Raw genomic sequence first — 12,762 nt, forward strand, 5'->3', positions numbered from 1 at the left:
TTCTTTCTTAAGTGAGACGAACAGTGGTTGCTAGGATTTTGGGTGAGTTAGTTCTTGTTCTTGTTCTTGTGGGGCAATTGCGTGCAGCGTGTAGGGACTTGTCTGCTAGCTGTACAGTTTGCAGACGGAATACACGACCAATTTAGTTCTTTTTCAAATTAGATAAAGTTTGTGGAAATAAATTAGTTAAGTTTAAGTAGTTCTAAGTTCTAGGGGACTGATGACCTCCCATAGTGCTCAGAGCCATTTGAACCATTTTTGAACTGGTGAAGAAACACACGAACATCTGGTTACAATATTTACTGCTCATGCACAAAAAGGCAGTATCTCCACCTTGTGGAATAAATAAAAGATATCCCTTCTCCACAAAAAAGAAGTTATTCACGATTTGAAGATTTACCGTCCCGTTAGTTTACACCCTGTTATCTACAAAGTTTTCAAGGAAGTCTTGACAGATCACTTCTGTGCTATTGTGGAAATCCATAGAACAAGCCAAGCAACGATTATAGCACAGTTGACAGTACACACTCTCCGTGAAATAATTGTTCGAGCCAAATGATGTGAAATGCCACTGTGATAGCTTTTATAGACTTTCAAAAGATTATTGATTCTGCCATCCACACTGCAATTACACAGACGCTTACCGAACAATATGTGCAAACAAGGTACACAAACACATGAAATATCTGTTATACTTCGAAGGGTTCTGTCAATACAGGAAAACGCCTGCGGGAATTTACCATTGGAAGACGAGTAAGGAAAGGCGACTGGGTGTCCCAGAAACTATTTATATCAGTCCTTGAGATGGCTATGTCCAAAATTATTTGGCTAGAAAGAGGAATTAGAATAATAACTGATTTGAAATTTACAGGCGATATAGTACTTATTGTCAACAATAAGATAGAGTTGCGGTCCTTTATAAAGGATTTATTAGTATATTTTGAAAAAATGAGCCTTAAAAATAAATCTGTCCAAAACAAACATTATGCACAACAGATGGCTAATTGTAGATAAATGATATTGAACAATAATTGTATAAAATGTTAATGAATATGTTTATCTGGGACATTTAATCGATATTCAAGCATACATAATACCTGAAATTTTCTGCCGAATCATACTATGTTGCAGAACTTATGAAAGAAATGCAGCCGTTTTTAAACGTAATACAACAAACGTAAAAACTTGGATATCTCATGTGTGTGCCCCGCCAATCCGAGGCCGGCTCGAAGACCCACAGAATGCAGCACGCGTGCCTGGCGCCACCACCGAGCCGGCTTCAGAAGACGCCGCACCGACGCCAGCCAGTCTAACCGTGGAGTTCACTCGTCGCATTCGGAGCCTGTTTGTTTGCTTCAGCTCTGTGTGTTATTACCTACGACGAACATGCCTGTACAACAGACGTGGTATACAACTGGACCTGTTGAATTGAAATGTACCAGAGATAGAACATATTACTAATACGCGAGCTTCTGATTAGTTCGGCCGGGTGGGGAGGCCGAGCGGTTCTAGGCGCTACAGTCTGGAACCGCGCGACCGCTACGGTCGCAGGTTTAAATCCTGCCTCGAGCGTGGATGTGTGTGATGTCCTTAGGTTAGTTAGGTTTAAGTAGTTCTAATTTCTAGGGGACTGATGACCTCAGATGTTGAGTCCCATAGTGCTCAGACCCATTCGAACCATTTTTTTTTTTCCTGATTAGTTCGCTCTCTGTCTCAGTTCCCAACTATTCCTCGGAATCCACCTCTGGACCGACCCGATACTGTCGTTTTAATTGATGCTGTTATATGTATGAAAAAAGGCAGTTTAACGCAGATTAAAAACGAGTGACTCACTGTGACTTTTGGTGAATCGATATCCACAAAATGCAAAAAAACTGTTAAATTTATAAAATATTTATCTGTCGTTGTTTCAATAACGAATTGTATTCAGGAAGTAATATAGAGCAGCTGTTCATGTTCCCATCCTCGTTGTTCTAAGCAAAGTCACAGATTCTCCGTAAATAAATTAATAAACAATAAACTATCCATTTCAAAAGTAATGCATTTACAGCCCAGAAGTACTAGTTTATTTCAAGTATCGTACTGCTCAGGACATTCTGACGCTCTATTAAATCTTTCCAGGCATACCTGTAGGCGTAACGTTGAAGCAGAAGCTTACTCTTGCGTCCGTGTTTGGTTAAATTTATTGTCTTAGCTGTGTTAAAGATATAATAATAAACGTGATACTAATAATATCACAACAACTTGGTTCTCATGAAAATTTGTTTTGAAAAAATAGATCATAAAAAATATAGTGACCACTTGTTCTTATCTAAAGTTAAAACTAATTCCACGTATACACCGTCCGTCCAAAAAGTTCCGATACTGATTTTATTTCTGGCATATAAGCGACGTCAGTGTAGTAACTACCGTGGCAGCTTGAACTAACAACCGTAAATAAAAGATGTTCAATGGACCAGTCAACAGTGAGCAAGCAGTGTGACCATAGTGTGGCGATGTTGGTGTTTGAAAAATCGCAATGGAGCAACATCTCTAAATGTCAAGACATGCTTCACGATGTTCTGAAGAACTGAAAAGTGTAGGCCAAGATTGTCCCGCACACCTTGACTCCCGAACTGAACCAGTGACGCGTAGGTGCCTGCTCTGACTGTAATAAAACGGAAGAAACGAACAGTCCTTTTTTTGGAAAACATCTGGGTGACGAGATTTGTTACCAATACGAAGCTGCCACAAAACGACGAAGCGGAGAAATTCAAAAGAAGGGTCAACGCTTTGACGACAGACCCACATTCAAGCCAATACGACGAGCTAGTGGAACAACATCTCAAAGAAGGACTTTTTTAACCGTTTCAGTTGATTGTACGAAGGTTGTGCATGTTGTACTCAAATGGGTAGAGCCTATGTAGAACACCTAAAACATTAGAACCACCATATACTATTAAAGTTTCCCTACTTTCTATTAATCCAGTCTCGAAACTTTTTGGACTGAAAGGGTATGTATATCCTCTAGACGGAAATCTTTGATGTGGACACACGACCCCAGTTATCACTCACTGTGACAATAGTTTTTACCTACGAGGGTAATCCCAAAAGTTTGTTTATTTCTACAATGGTTTACATCAGTTTGCAGCTTGAACATTTAGATATTTTTCGACATGATCACCATTTCTGTCGATGCATTTTTTAGACGCTGTGGCCGTTTTTGTATGCCCATGTCATACCAGCTCGCCGCCATGCTGTTCAGAAAGTTATGAACCACTTCTTTCACCTCGTCGTCGGAGCTGAATCGCTTTCCGGCCAAATGTTCATTTAACCTAGCGAACTGGGTGCCAAGTCAGGACTATAGGTTGGGTGGGCGAACATGTTCCACTGAAACTGTTGCAAGAGAGCAACGGTTTGCCGAGCGATTTGTGGGCGAGCGTTGTCATGGAGAATGTGTACGCCCTTGCTCAACATTCCTCTTCTTCGGTTCTGAATTGCCCGTTCGAGTTTTTTCAGAGTCTCACAGTACCAGTCAACATTAATTGTGGTCCCAGCGATTCAGCTCCGACGACGAGATGAAAGAAGAGGTTCATAACTTTCTGAACAGCATGGCGGCGAGCTGGTATGACATGGACATACGAAAACTGCCACAGCGTCTACAAAAATGGTTCAAATGGCTCTGAGCACTATGCGACTTAACTTCTGAGGTCATCAGTCGCCTAGAACTTAGAACTAATTACACCTAACTAACCTAAGGACATCATACACATCCATTCCCGAGGCAGGATTCGAACCTGCGACCGTAGCGGTCGCTCGATTTCAGACTGTAGCCCCTAGAACCGCACGGCCACTCCGGCCAGCAAAGCGTTTACAAAAGTGCATCGACAGAAATGGTGATTATGTCGAAAAATAGCTAAATGTTCAAGCTGTAAACTTATGTAAACCATTGTAGAAATGAACAGGTCTATGTACTTATAAAAAATTAGGAGACCTTACTTTTGGGATTACCCTCGTAATATTGTTCAGTTTACTGAGACGCAGCCTTGCTGAACCCGTCCACTTCAGGTTTTTAGTTCTTCTCATGTGGTACTTGCATGGGACAAAAAGACGGTCACTCTATGCATAAAAAGTAAAGACTACCGTTACGGTTTTGCTCAGTGAATGGAGGTTGTTCCGCAAAATGACATACATTGTGGTGAAGTCTGACGGCAACAGCCTGCCTCGGTATTTTCCACCCTACGAGCTTTTGGGTGGTGACTTTTTGCTGTTGTTGTACGGGAGACATGGAGGCTACGTACTGTGTGTTAAGCGAGTATCAGGCGGCGATCCGCCACGAACGGCACAGGTCTAGTGTGACACTCACCTTGTGGTAGAACGGGTGGAACTAACAGAATTAGCGGACACGCTATCCGCCCTCGGAAATCGAAAGCGGTGCAAAACTCCCGTGAATCTGCGCATATGCACTAGACGACGATATCTCGGGCAAGCGCAAGAGGGGTACTCCGAGTATGTTTGCTGCTTGTTATAGTCCTATTGTTTATGGTCTACTATTATTGACATCTGTAGCCAGCAGCTAACTTCAGGTTTTTGTATTGGAGATTTTGCGAATTTTTCCGTGCTTAATTTTTCGTAAATGCAGTAACTAAACAGTATCAATATTTTTTGCCAACCATCTTTTAACTATGCAAGTTACTTGGAAAAGCATTCTATGTACTGATAGCTTGGTTTTCTAGAAATTAGCATTAAGCATCGTAATTGAAGTGTGTGGTGAGGAAAAGTGTATAATCCTTATGATCATCACGACTCACTATATCATAATAAGGTGTGCCGAAAATCGTTTATTTCTGAGTAAATAAGCATGTAACTTTATACGTGTGATTTTCGATTTGTATATGAAGTGACGTAACTGATGAAGGTCACGTTTGATTTTGTTGCATCTTTTACTTTATTTCAGCATGCCAGGGAGGAGAAACTGGCATTAGTCGGAGAGGGTGAGTCCGATTACAAAATGAGTAAACAAATGATTTACAACTTTCGGGCTAATAGGCCGTGGTCGATAAACTTTCTGCTAAGGTTTCCTCTCCGACTGCGGGAGACATCTTCAGAGGTAAAATGGAGAACTGCAACCAGAACTCTAGGAAGGGCACAACATACGGGCAGTGTAGAGGACACCACAGCCCATCATTGGCGAGACGAGTGTTATATTGAAAACATTGCATTATCATGCCCGTATGTATAGAAAGGCTATCGATAACACCGTAATAATATTAACAGGAAAGAGAAATGTGTTAAATTAGATAAAATTTGGATGTCAACATTGCAGCGTAAGAATGACGATCGATTATTTTCAGCCGAGAATTCTGACACTACCAGAGATAATCTCGTAGCCGATGTCATGTGTTGCACTTTGGTGACCTCTATATGCCCTCGAGTTCTGGTTTTAGATCGCCATTTTTCTTCTGAAGATGTCTCCGCAGTCAGAGAGGAAACGTTAGGAGAACGTTATATACGTTTATCGACAACGGCGTATCAGCCAGGAAGTTTTATGTGATGTCAGTATCATCCGTGAAAGCTTACATTGTATAATCAAATGATTTAATTCTTATTTCCGACTAGGTGAAACTGTTTCCTCCATTACTCACTGGAGCGAATTCCTTACTTTATCATCGACAGCATCCTGTCGGAATAAGCCAGGTCAATTCTCCCAAAGTTCCGAAATTACTGCGGATCTTCGGGTCTCAAGTCCTTCATTAATGGGAATATAAGCCACTGGATTCGTCCCTTTTCCCAGTCAGGGGTGAACTCGACAGTGTCTGGCTTTTCGTCGTCGTTATCGTGCCGTAATCCTAAGGGTTATAGACACTGCTAGGGCAATAACTCCAAAAATAACTGTATCTTCCATATGCAAATTGCTGTGCAAATGTAAATTTAGATAAACATATACTTGTGTAATATAAAGCGAATAGTTCAGCCTATGCCTGAGAACAGTAATAAGACAATTCAGTGATAGTTACATAAAAGACCAACAATTATTTAATGATTAAACATCATCATCATAAACTAAAGGCTATGCCTTGTCGATTTAGCCACTTCCCTCTCTCCATTGTCATCCTCTTCAATTCTTCATACGATTTTGTCCCCATATCTTCTTTGATGTTACTAAAATACGTTGCTCTTGGCCTGTCTCTTGGTTTTTTCCCTAAAACTTATCCTTCAAGTACATTTTTTAGGAACTGGTTGTGTCTCATTTTGTGCCCTATCATTTTTGATTTTCTTTTACCTATATAATTTAGCAGCGTTTTGTTCTCATTCACTTCTCCTAAGACATGTTCATTACTTTTTCTATCTACCCAGCTTGTTTTCGTCATTCTTTTCCATATCCACATTGCCATTGCTTCCAGTCTCTTTTTCTCTGCCTTTCCCAGAGTCCACGCTTCACATCCGTATGTTAGGACGCTCCAGACAAAAGTTTTGGCAAAACTTTTTCCTACTTTCTAGGCTTGTATGATTGTCTGTTAGTAAATTCCTTTTATTTTGGAAAGCTTGCTTTGCCAAGGCTATTCTTCTCTTTATATCTGTGATACATTTATTGTCGTCAGTGATTGTGCTTCCCAAATAACAGAAGTTCTCAACCTGCTCTAGAACATCATCTTCTAGTTTAATACTAACTTTACCATTTTCTTTTGTCTTCCCAACTACCATAGTTTTTTGTTTCCTTCTTATTTATTTTTAGATTAAATTCTCTTAGGATTATGGCAAATTTTAGCAACTTATCTTCATTTCCTTTACTGAGTCAGCAAGTACTACTATATCATTTGCAAAACGGATACAGTGTATTCGTTCCCTGTTAATTTTAATTCCTTTGGTTATTCTTTTCAGTTTTTCAATGATGTTTTCAATAAATAACTTGAACAAATATGGTGATAATGGGTATCCTTGCCTTACTCCCCTCCTTATTTTTGCCTTCTTCTTCACGCCATTCACTTCTATCTCTGCTTCCTGCCTTCTGTACAGGTTCCAGATTAATCTTCTGTCCCTCCAATCAAGATTTATTTCCTTCGTTGCTCGAAATAACAATTTCCAATTAACCATGTCAAATGCTTTTTGTAAATCTATAAAGGTCAAGTAGGTTTTCCTATTGACTCCAACTCGTCTAGTATTGCCTCTCTACTTCCTTTTCCGGATCTAAAACAAACTGTTCTTCTCCTAGATTTGCCTCCATTTTCTTTTCTATTCGATTTTTTATTATGTTTAACATTGTTTTTGGAAGTGTGGGGTAGTAAGGAGATAGTTCTATAATTCTCATAGTCCAGAGCATTTCCTTTTCTTTTCTTTTTTTTTTTTTTTTTTTTTTTTTTGAGATTATTACTGTTTTGCTGTTAAGCAAATCTGTAAGTGGTTCTTTTCCATCTTCATAGTACTCTTTAATAAGTTTATAGAAGTACTCCTTTGTTTTCTCCAATTTACTTCAGTATTTCTGCTGGGATGTTTTCTGTGCCTGTCGCTTTGCTATTACTTAGATCATTCAAGGCACTGTTGAATTCCTCTTTAGATATAGGTGGCCCTATCATGTCGATATTTACATTGCTCTCTTCTTCCAGAATTTCTCCCTCATTAGCAATATCTTCTCCTTCAAATAGTTCCTCAATGATTAATAATAACAAAAATAAAAACAAGTACTTAATAAACAGGAACGTTGAGCTCTTAGAAAATTTTAGTTTCAATGAATGACTTTACAAGAAATCAGTGACATTCCTCTTCGATATTCGTGCGATATTGTCGTGTAGTGCTCATGCGCGGATTCACGCCAAGACTATCTCGCAGGCATCGAGTAATTGTGCGGCTTGAACCAGTCCGCAGTTCCAGACATGTACATTTGCGGCGCTGCTGCATAGGTGCACCGTGCGACAGGGGCTCAAGTGTGTGTGTGTGGTGCGATGTTGCAGCTGCTGCAGCTGGTGGTGGGCGGTGCGCTGCCATGCAGCAAGGAGGAGGCGGCGGCGCTGGCCGGCATCCAGCTGCGCATCGAGGAGTCGTGGGGGCGGCCGCACCCGCTGCCCGCCTCGCCAGACGATTCCGCCACGCTCAGGCCCATCTCGGAGGGGCAGGTGCGTGTCGCTGCCTCTAACCTCCACCTTTCTACTGAGCTAGCGAACCTGGCAGTGCTTCAGACTTGCAAACAAAATGTTTTTCAGTTAGATATGCGTCCCAGTCTCCTTCTTCCCATCTCTCTGTTAATGTCCTCACCTCTCTCTATTTGTCCATCGCCTCCTCCTCCTCCTCCTCCTCCTCCTCCTCCTCCTCCACCTCCTCAGACCTTTTTCTGTCCATCACCTCATCTCCCCCTCTCTGTTCATCTACTTCTGCCCCTCTCCCTCCATCTCCTCCTTCCCCGTCTCTATGTCCATTTATTCCCCATCTGCCTGTCCTTCTACTTTCCCCTTTCTCTCTGACCATGAGCCTGGTTTATTTCAAGTTTCCTGTCTTTTGTGAATAGTGACTGTGAGGAAGAAAACAAAACGGCACATTGCGTGTATATATTGATACTAAAGGTATTGTAAGTAGGCTGTTTAGATTTTTATGTTGGTAACGTCACGTAGCGTTCTGTATGAAAATCACTGACTGTGCTGTGTGCAATCTGTGGCTGGTTCGCATTGTTGGAATTTGCTATTGTAGCGTTGGGCATTTGGCTGTTAACAGCGCATAGCGTTGCGCAGTTGGAGGTGAGCCGCCAGCAGTGGTGGATGTGGGGAGAGAGATGGCGGAGTTTTGAGAGCGGATGATCTGGACGTGTGTCCATCAGAGACAGTAAATTTGTAAGACTGGATGTGTTGAACTGATACATATATTATGACTTTTGAACACTATTGAGGTAAAGACATTGTTTGTTCTTTATCAAAATCTTTCATTTGCTAACTATGCCTATCAGTAGTTAGTGACTTCAGTAGTTATAATCTTTTATTTAGCTGGCAGTATTGGCGTTCGTTGTATTGCAGTAGTTCGAGTAATGAAGATTTTTGTGAGGTAAGTGATTCATGAAAGGTATAGGTTATTGTTAGTCAGGGCCATTCTTTTGTAGGGATTATTAACAGTCAGATTGCGTTGCGCTAAAAATATCGTGTGTCAGTTTAGTGATGATCAGAATAAGTAAAGAGCGGAATGCCTGAGTACGTTCAGTTTTCCTCAGCTGTTTGAAAATCAAATAACGTAAGGGGTTTACAGCACAATCATTCATAAATTTTTCTAAGGGGACGTTTCAGTGTTTAATGAGAAGGAATATGTATGGGAGAAACTATTAGTCTAATACTTTAAATGCGCTGCCACCAAAGTTAAAACTGTCAGAAAAAAAAACAAGCACATTTTGACAGCAGAGCACATGCTTTGCAGTTTCTTTCTTCCAACCGATTTAAACATGAAACTTGTACATTGTTATTATAGCTGCCCGTCTGAATGTGCATTTGAGTATCGTGTAAAAATTTGAAGTAAATCAAGTAAGAATTTTTTCAGATTTTAGGTAACAGCGTTTGCCCTTTATACACTGCATAAATATTAACAGATTATATATATACAGGGAGGTCCATTGATCGTGACCGGGCCAAATATCTCACGACATAAGCGTCAAACGAAAAAACTACAAAGAATGAAACTCGTCTAGCTTGAAGGGGAAACCAGATGGCGCTATAGTTGGCCCGCTAGATGGCGCTGCCATAGGTCAAATGGATATCAACTGCGTTTTTTTTAATAGGAACCCCCGTTTTTTGTTACATATTCATGTTGTACGTAAAGAAATATGAATGTTTTAATTGGACCACTTTTTTCGCTTTGTGATGGATGGCGCAGTAATAGTCACAAACATATCCTTCCTCCCGTAATACCGCACCATACATTAACCCGCCAAGGTCGCTGATGTTCCACTTGTCGCAGTCATCGTGGATTTTCCGTTGCCCAATACTGCATATTACGCCGGTTTACGTTACAGCTGTTGGTGAATGACACTTCGTCGCTAAGAAAAACGCGTACAAAAGATCTGTCGTCGTCCCGTAATATCTCTTGTGCCCAGTGGCAGAACTGTACACGACGTTCAAAGTCTTCGCCATGCAATTCCTGGTGCATAGAATTATGGTACGGGTGCAATCGATGTTGATGTAGCATTCTCAACACCGACGTTTTTGAGATTCCCTATTCTCGCGCAATTTGTCTGCTACTGATGTGCGGATGAGCCGCGACGGCAGCCAACACCTACTTGGGCATCATCATTTGTTGCAGATCGTGGTTGACGTTTCACATGTGGCTGAACACTTTCTCTTTTCTTAAATAACGTAACTATCCGGCGAACAGTCCAGACACTTGGATGATACCGAGCAGCATACATAGCACACGCCCGTTGGGCATTTTGATCACAATAGCCATACATCAACAAGATATCGACCTTTTCCGCAGTTCGTAAACGGTCCATTTTAACACGGTTAATGTATCACGAAGCAAATAGCGTCCGCACTGGCGGAATGTTACGTGATACCACGTACTTATACGTTTGTGACTATCAGAGCGCCATCTGTCACAAAGCGAAAAAAGTGGTCCAACTAAAACATCCATATTTCTTTACGTACTACACGAATATGTAATAAAAAACGGGGGTTCCTATTTAAAAAAATGCAGTTGATATCCGTTTGACCTTTGGCAACGCCATCTAGCGGGCCAACCATAGCGCCTTCTGGTTTCCCCATTCAAGCTAGACAAGTTTCGTTCCTTGTAGTTTTTTCGTTTCGTGCTTATTTCGTGAAATTTTTGGCCCGGTCACTATCAATGGACCACCCTATATATATATATATATATATATATATATATATATATATATATATATATACGGTACATGTTCGTCCGAATACTCGTTATAGTATCGTGTAAAAGGTGAAAGTAAATGGTCAATAACTTTTCGAAATTTCCGTACAAACCTTTTCCCTTTATGCATTCCATATATACGTTTGTATATTACTAATATTTTGAAAACTATATAGGTTTTGTCGGTCTGAAAGTTTATTAGAGTATCGTGTAGAAATTTGAAGCAAATCGGTTAAGTATTTTTCTAGATTTTTGGTAACAAACTTAAACGACGATTGTCTTTTTACGGTAGTACACATTATTATTATCATTATTATTTGTTGATCTTCCTACTGATCAACATTTATTAACTTGTTTTGTTCTAATCTCTTGGTTGTTTCTGGAGGAAAGGATAGTGCACCGAAACGGCTGAGCCACAGCCTGCGGGATTGTTTCCAGAATGAATTTGTACTCTGCAGCGGAGTATGTGCCGCCAGGACGTTTCACATCAGCGCACATTCCGTTGCAGAGTACAAACACATTCCATGTTAATATTTTTAAACCAGATTATAATATACTAAATGCATACAGCAGACTTATGTGACAAAATATCTGGGAAATACATTATGAGCAAGACTTCTAAATCCCCATACAAGGTGCAAATGTTTCTGGATGCCTCCTATGCTGTCACCCCTCTATTGAACTCAAACGGAAGATATGTCGGAGATGTTCCGATTTCTCCACTTGGCACTGCGTTTTCTAGCGTCCAGAGCTCCACTCACTATCTGGAAATAACAATACGTAAATTCGAATAGCAACAGTGAACTACAAAAAAAAAGAGGCAATCGGTATATAAAGGCATAACAATCGGAATACCAACACGCAAAACGAAAACGCTACGAACTTATGTAACAACCTAGTATAGAGCAAGGGTAGATACTGTTGGCGCTATCGTTCACATTATTGTTTGCCGATGTGACTCAGCTTAGAAAGCAAAAGCAGCTACTGGGGTTTAGCCAAGTCAGTGGACGACAGTGGGTAACGTCTTATCCTCAGAAATCCAGGATACTGTATCGCATCAGGAGATAACATTTAGAGCAAAAAACTTCATTTGACCAGTAATCAGAACCGATACGTGCTTTTATGGTATTTGTAGCAAACCAAATAACTTGGATGTTTCATCAAGTTTTTGAACGACCAATACCTTGAAGACAAGGTTCACGTATTTTCTAAAATATATAGTACACTGCATAGGGTGGTTGGAAGTCTCTGCAGAAGAAAAGCCCAAATATAATTACACTAAACAGTGACCGTCTCGACACCGCTGTATGGGCGTGACTCATGAACGCTAAAACGCGGAGATCAGTCCCAAATCCGTTAACGCAGAAGTGAGATTCTTATATATTGAAAAGGGCTGTTCACGTAGGAAATATGGATATCACAGAAGAACAAGACAACTTTTGTATAAGATCCGAAATTAATGAATACTGCAACAGGTTATTCAAATGAGTTTGAGAGCGAACGAAAATTGCATACCAAAATAAGTTCTGCATAGTGTCCCCCTTCCCCCCGTGGAGGACGTGCTGTAGGATGTCGCAGAGAGAGAGTGAAAGAGAGAGAGAGAGAGAGAGAGAGAGAGAGAGAGAGAGAGAGAGAGAGAGAGAGAAAAAGGAAGAAAGAGAGAGAGAGAGAGAGGGAGGGGGCGGGATCAGGTATACTTAAAACCTGAACAGGCCAGATAGCTTCGCCCTCCCACGTTCGCTGTAAATATGACGTTACAGCACAGAAGTCACTAAGAATTCTACACTGTATAAATACGAGGGGTGTCCAGAAAGTACGTTCCGATCGGTCGCGAAATGGAAACCACAGTGAAAACCCGATAAAGTTTTGCACGGATATGTTCGGCAATGTCTCTAGTATGACCCTAGATAGCATCACGTCGCTCTTCTCATTTCTGAG

At 40.8% G+C, this 12,762-nt stretch overlaps 1 protein-coding gene across 1 annotated transcript in view; it reads left to right on the top strand.

Moving 5' to 3' along the window:
• The window catches only part of LOC126455984 (uncharacterized), a gene marked incomplete at its 3' end in the record, with an annotated part of 1,226,620 nt that overhangs the window by 1,187,732 nt on the left and 26,126 nt on the right, over positions 1-12,762 (top strand). Inside the window, exon 35 of the mRNA XM_050091741.1 lies at positions 7,929-8,090. Coding sequence (XP_049947698.1) covers positions 7,929-8,090 — 162 coding nt within the window. The remainder of the gene's footprint in view (positions 1-7,928; positions 8,091-12,762) is intronic.

The sequence above is a fragment of the Schistocerca serialis genome, chromosome 2, assembly GCF_023864345.2.
Source record: "Schistocerca serialis cubense isolate TAMUIC-IGC-003099 chromosome 2, iqSchSeri2.2, whole genome shotgun sequence".
NCBI lineage: Eukaryota > Metazoa > Arthropoda > Insecta > Orthoptera > Acrididae > Schistocerca > Schistocerca serialis.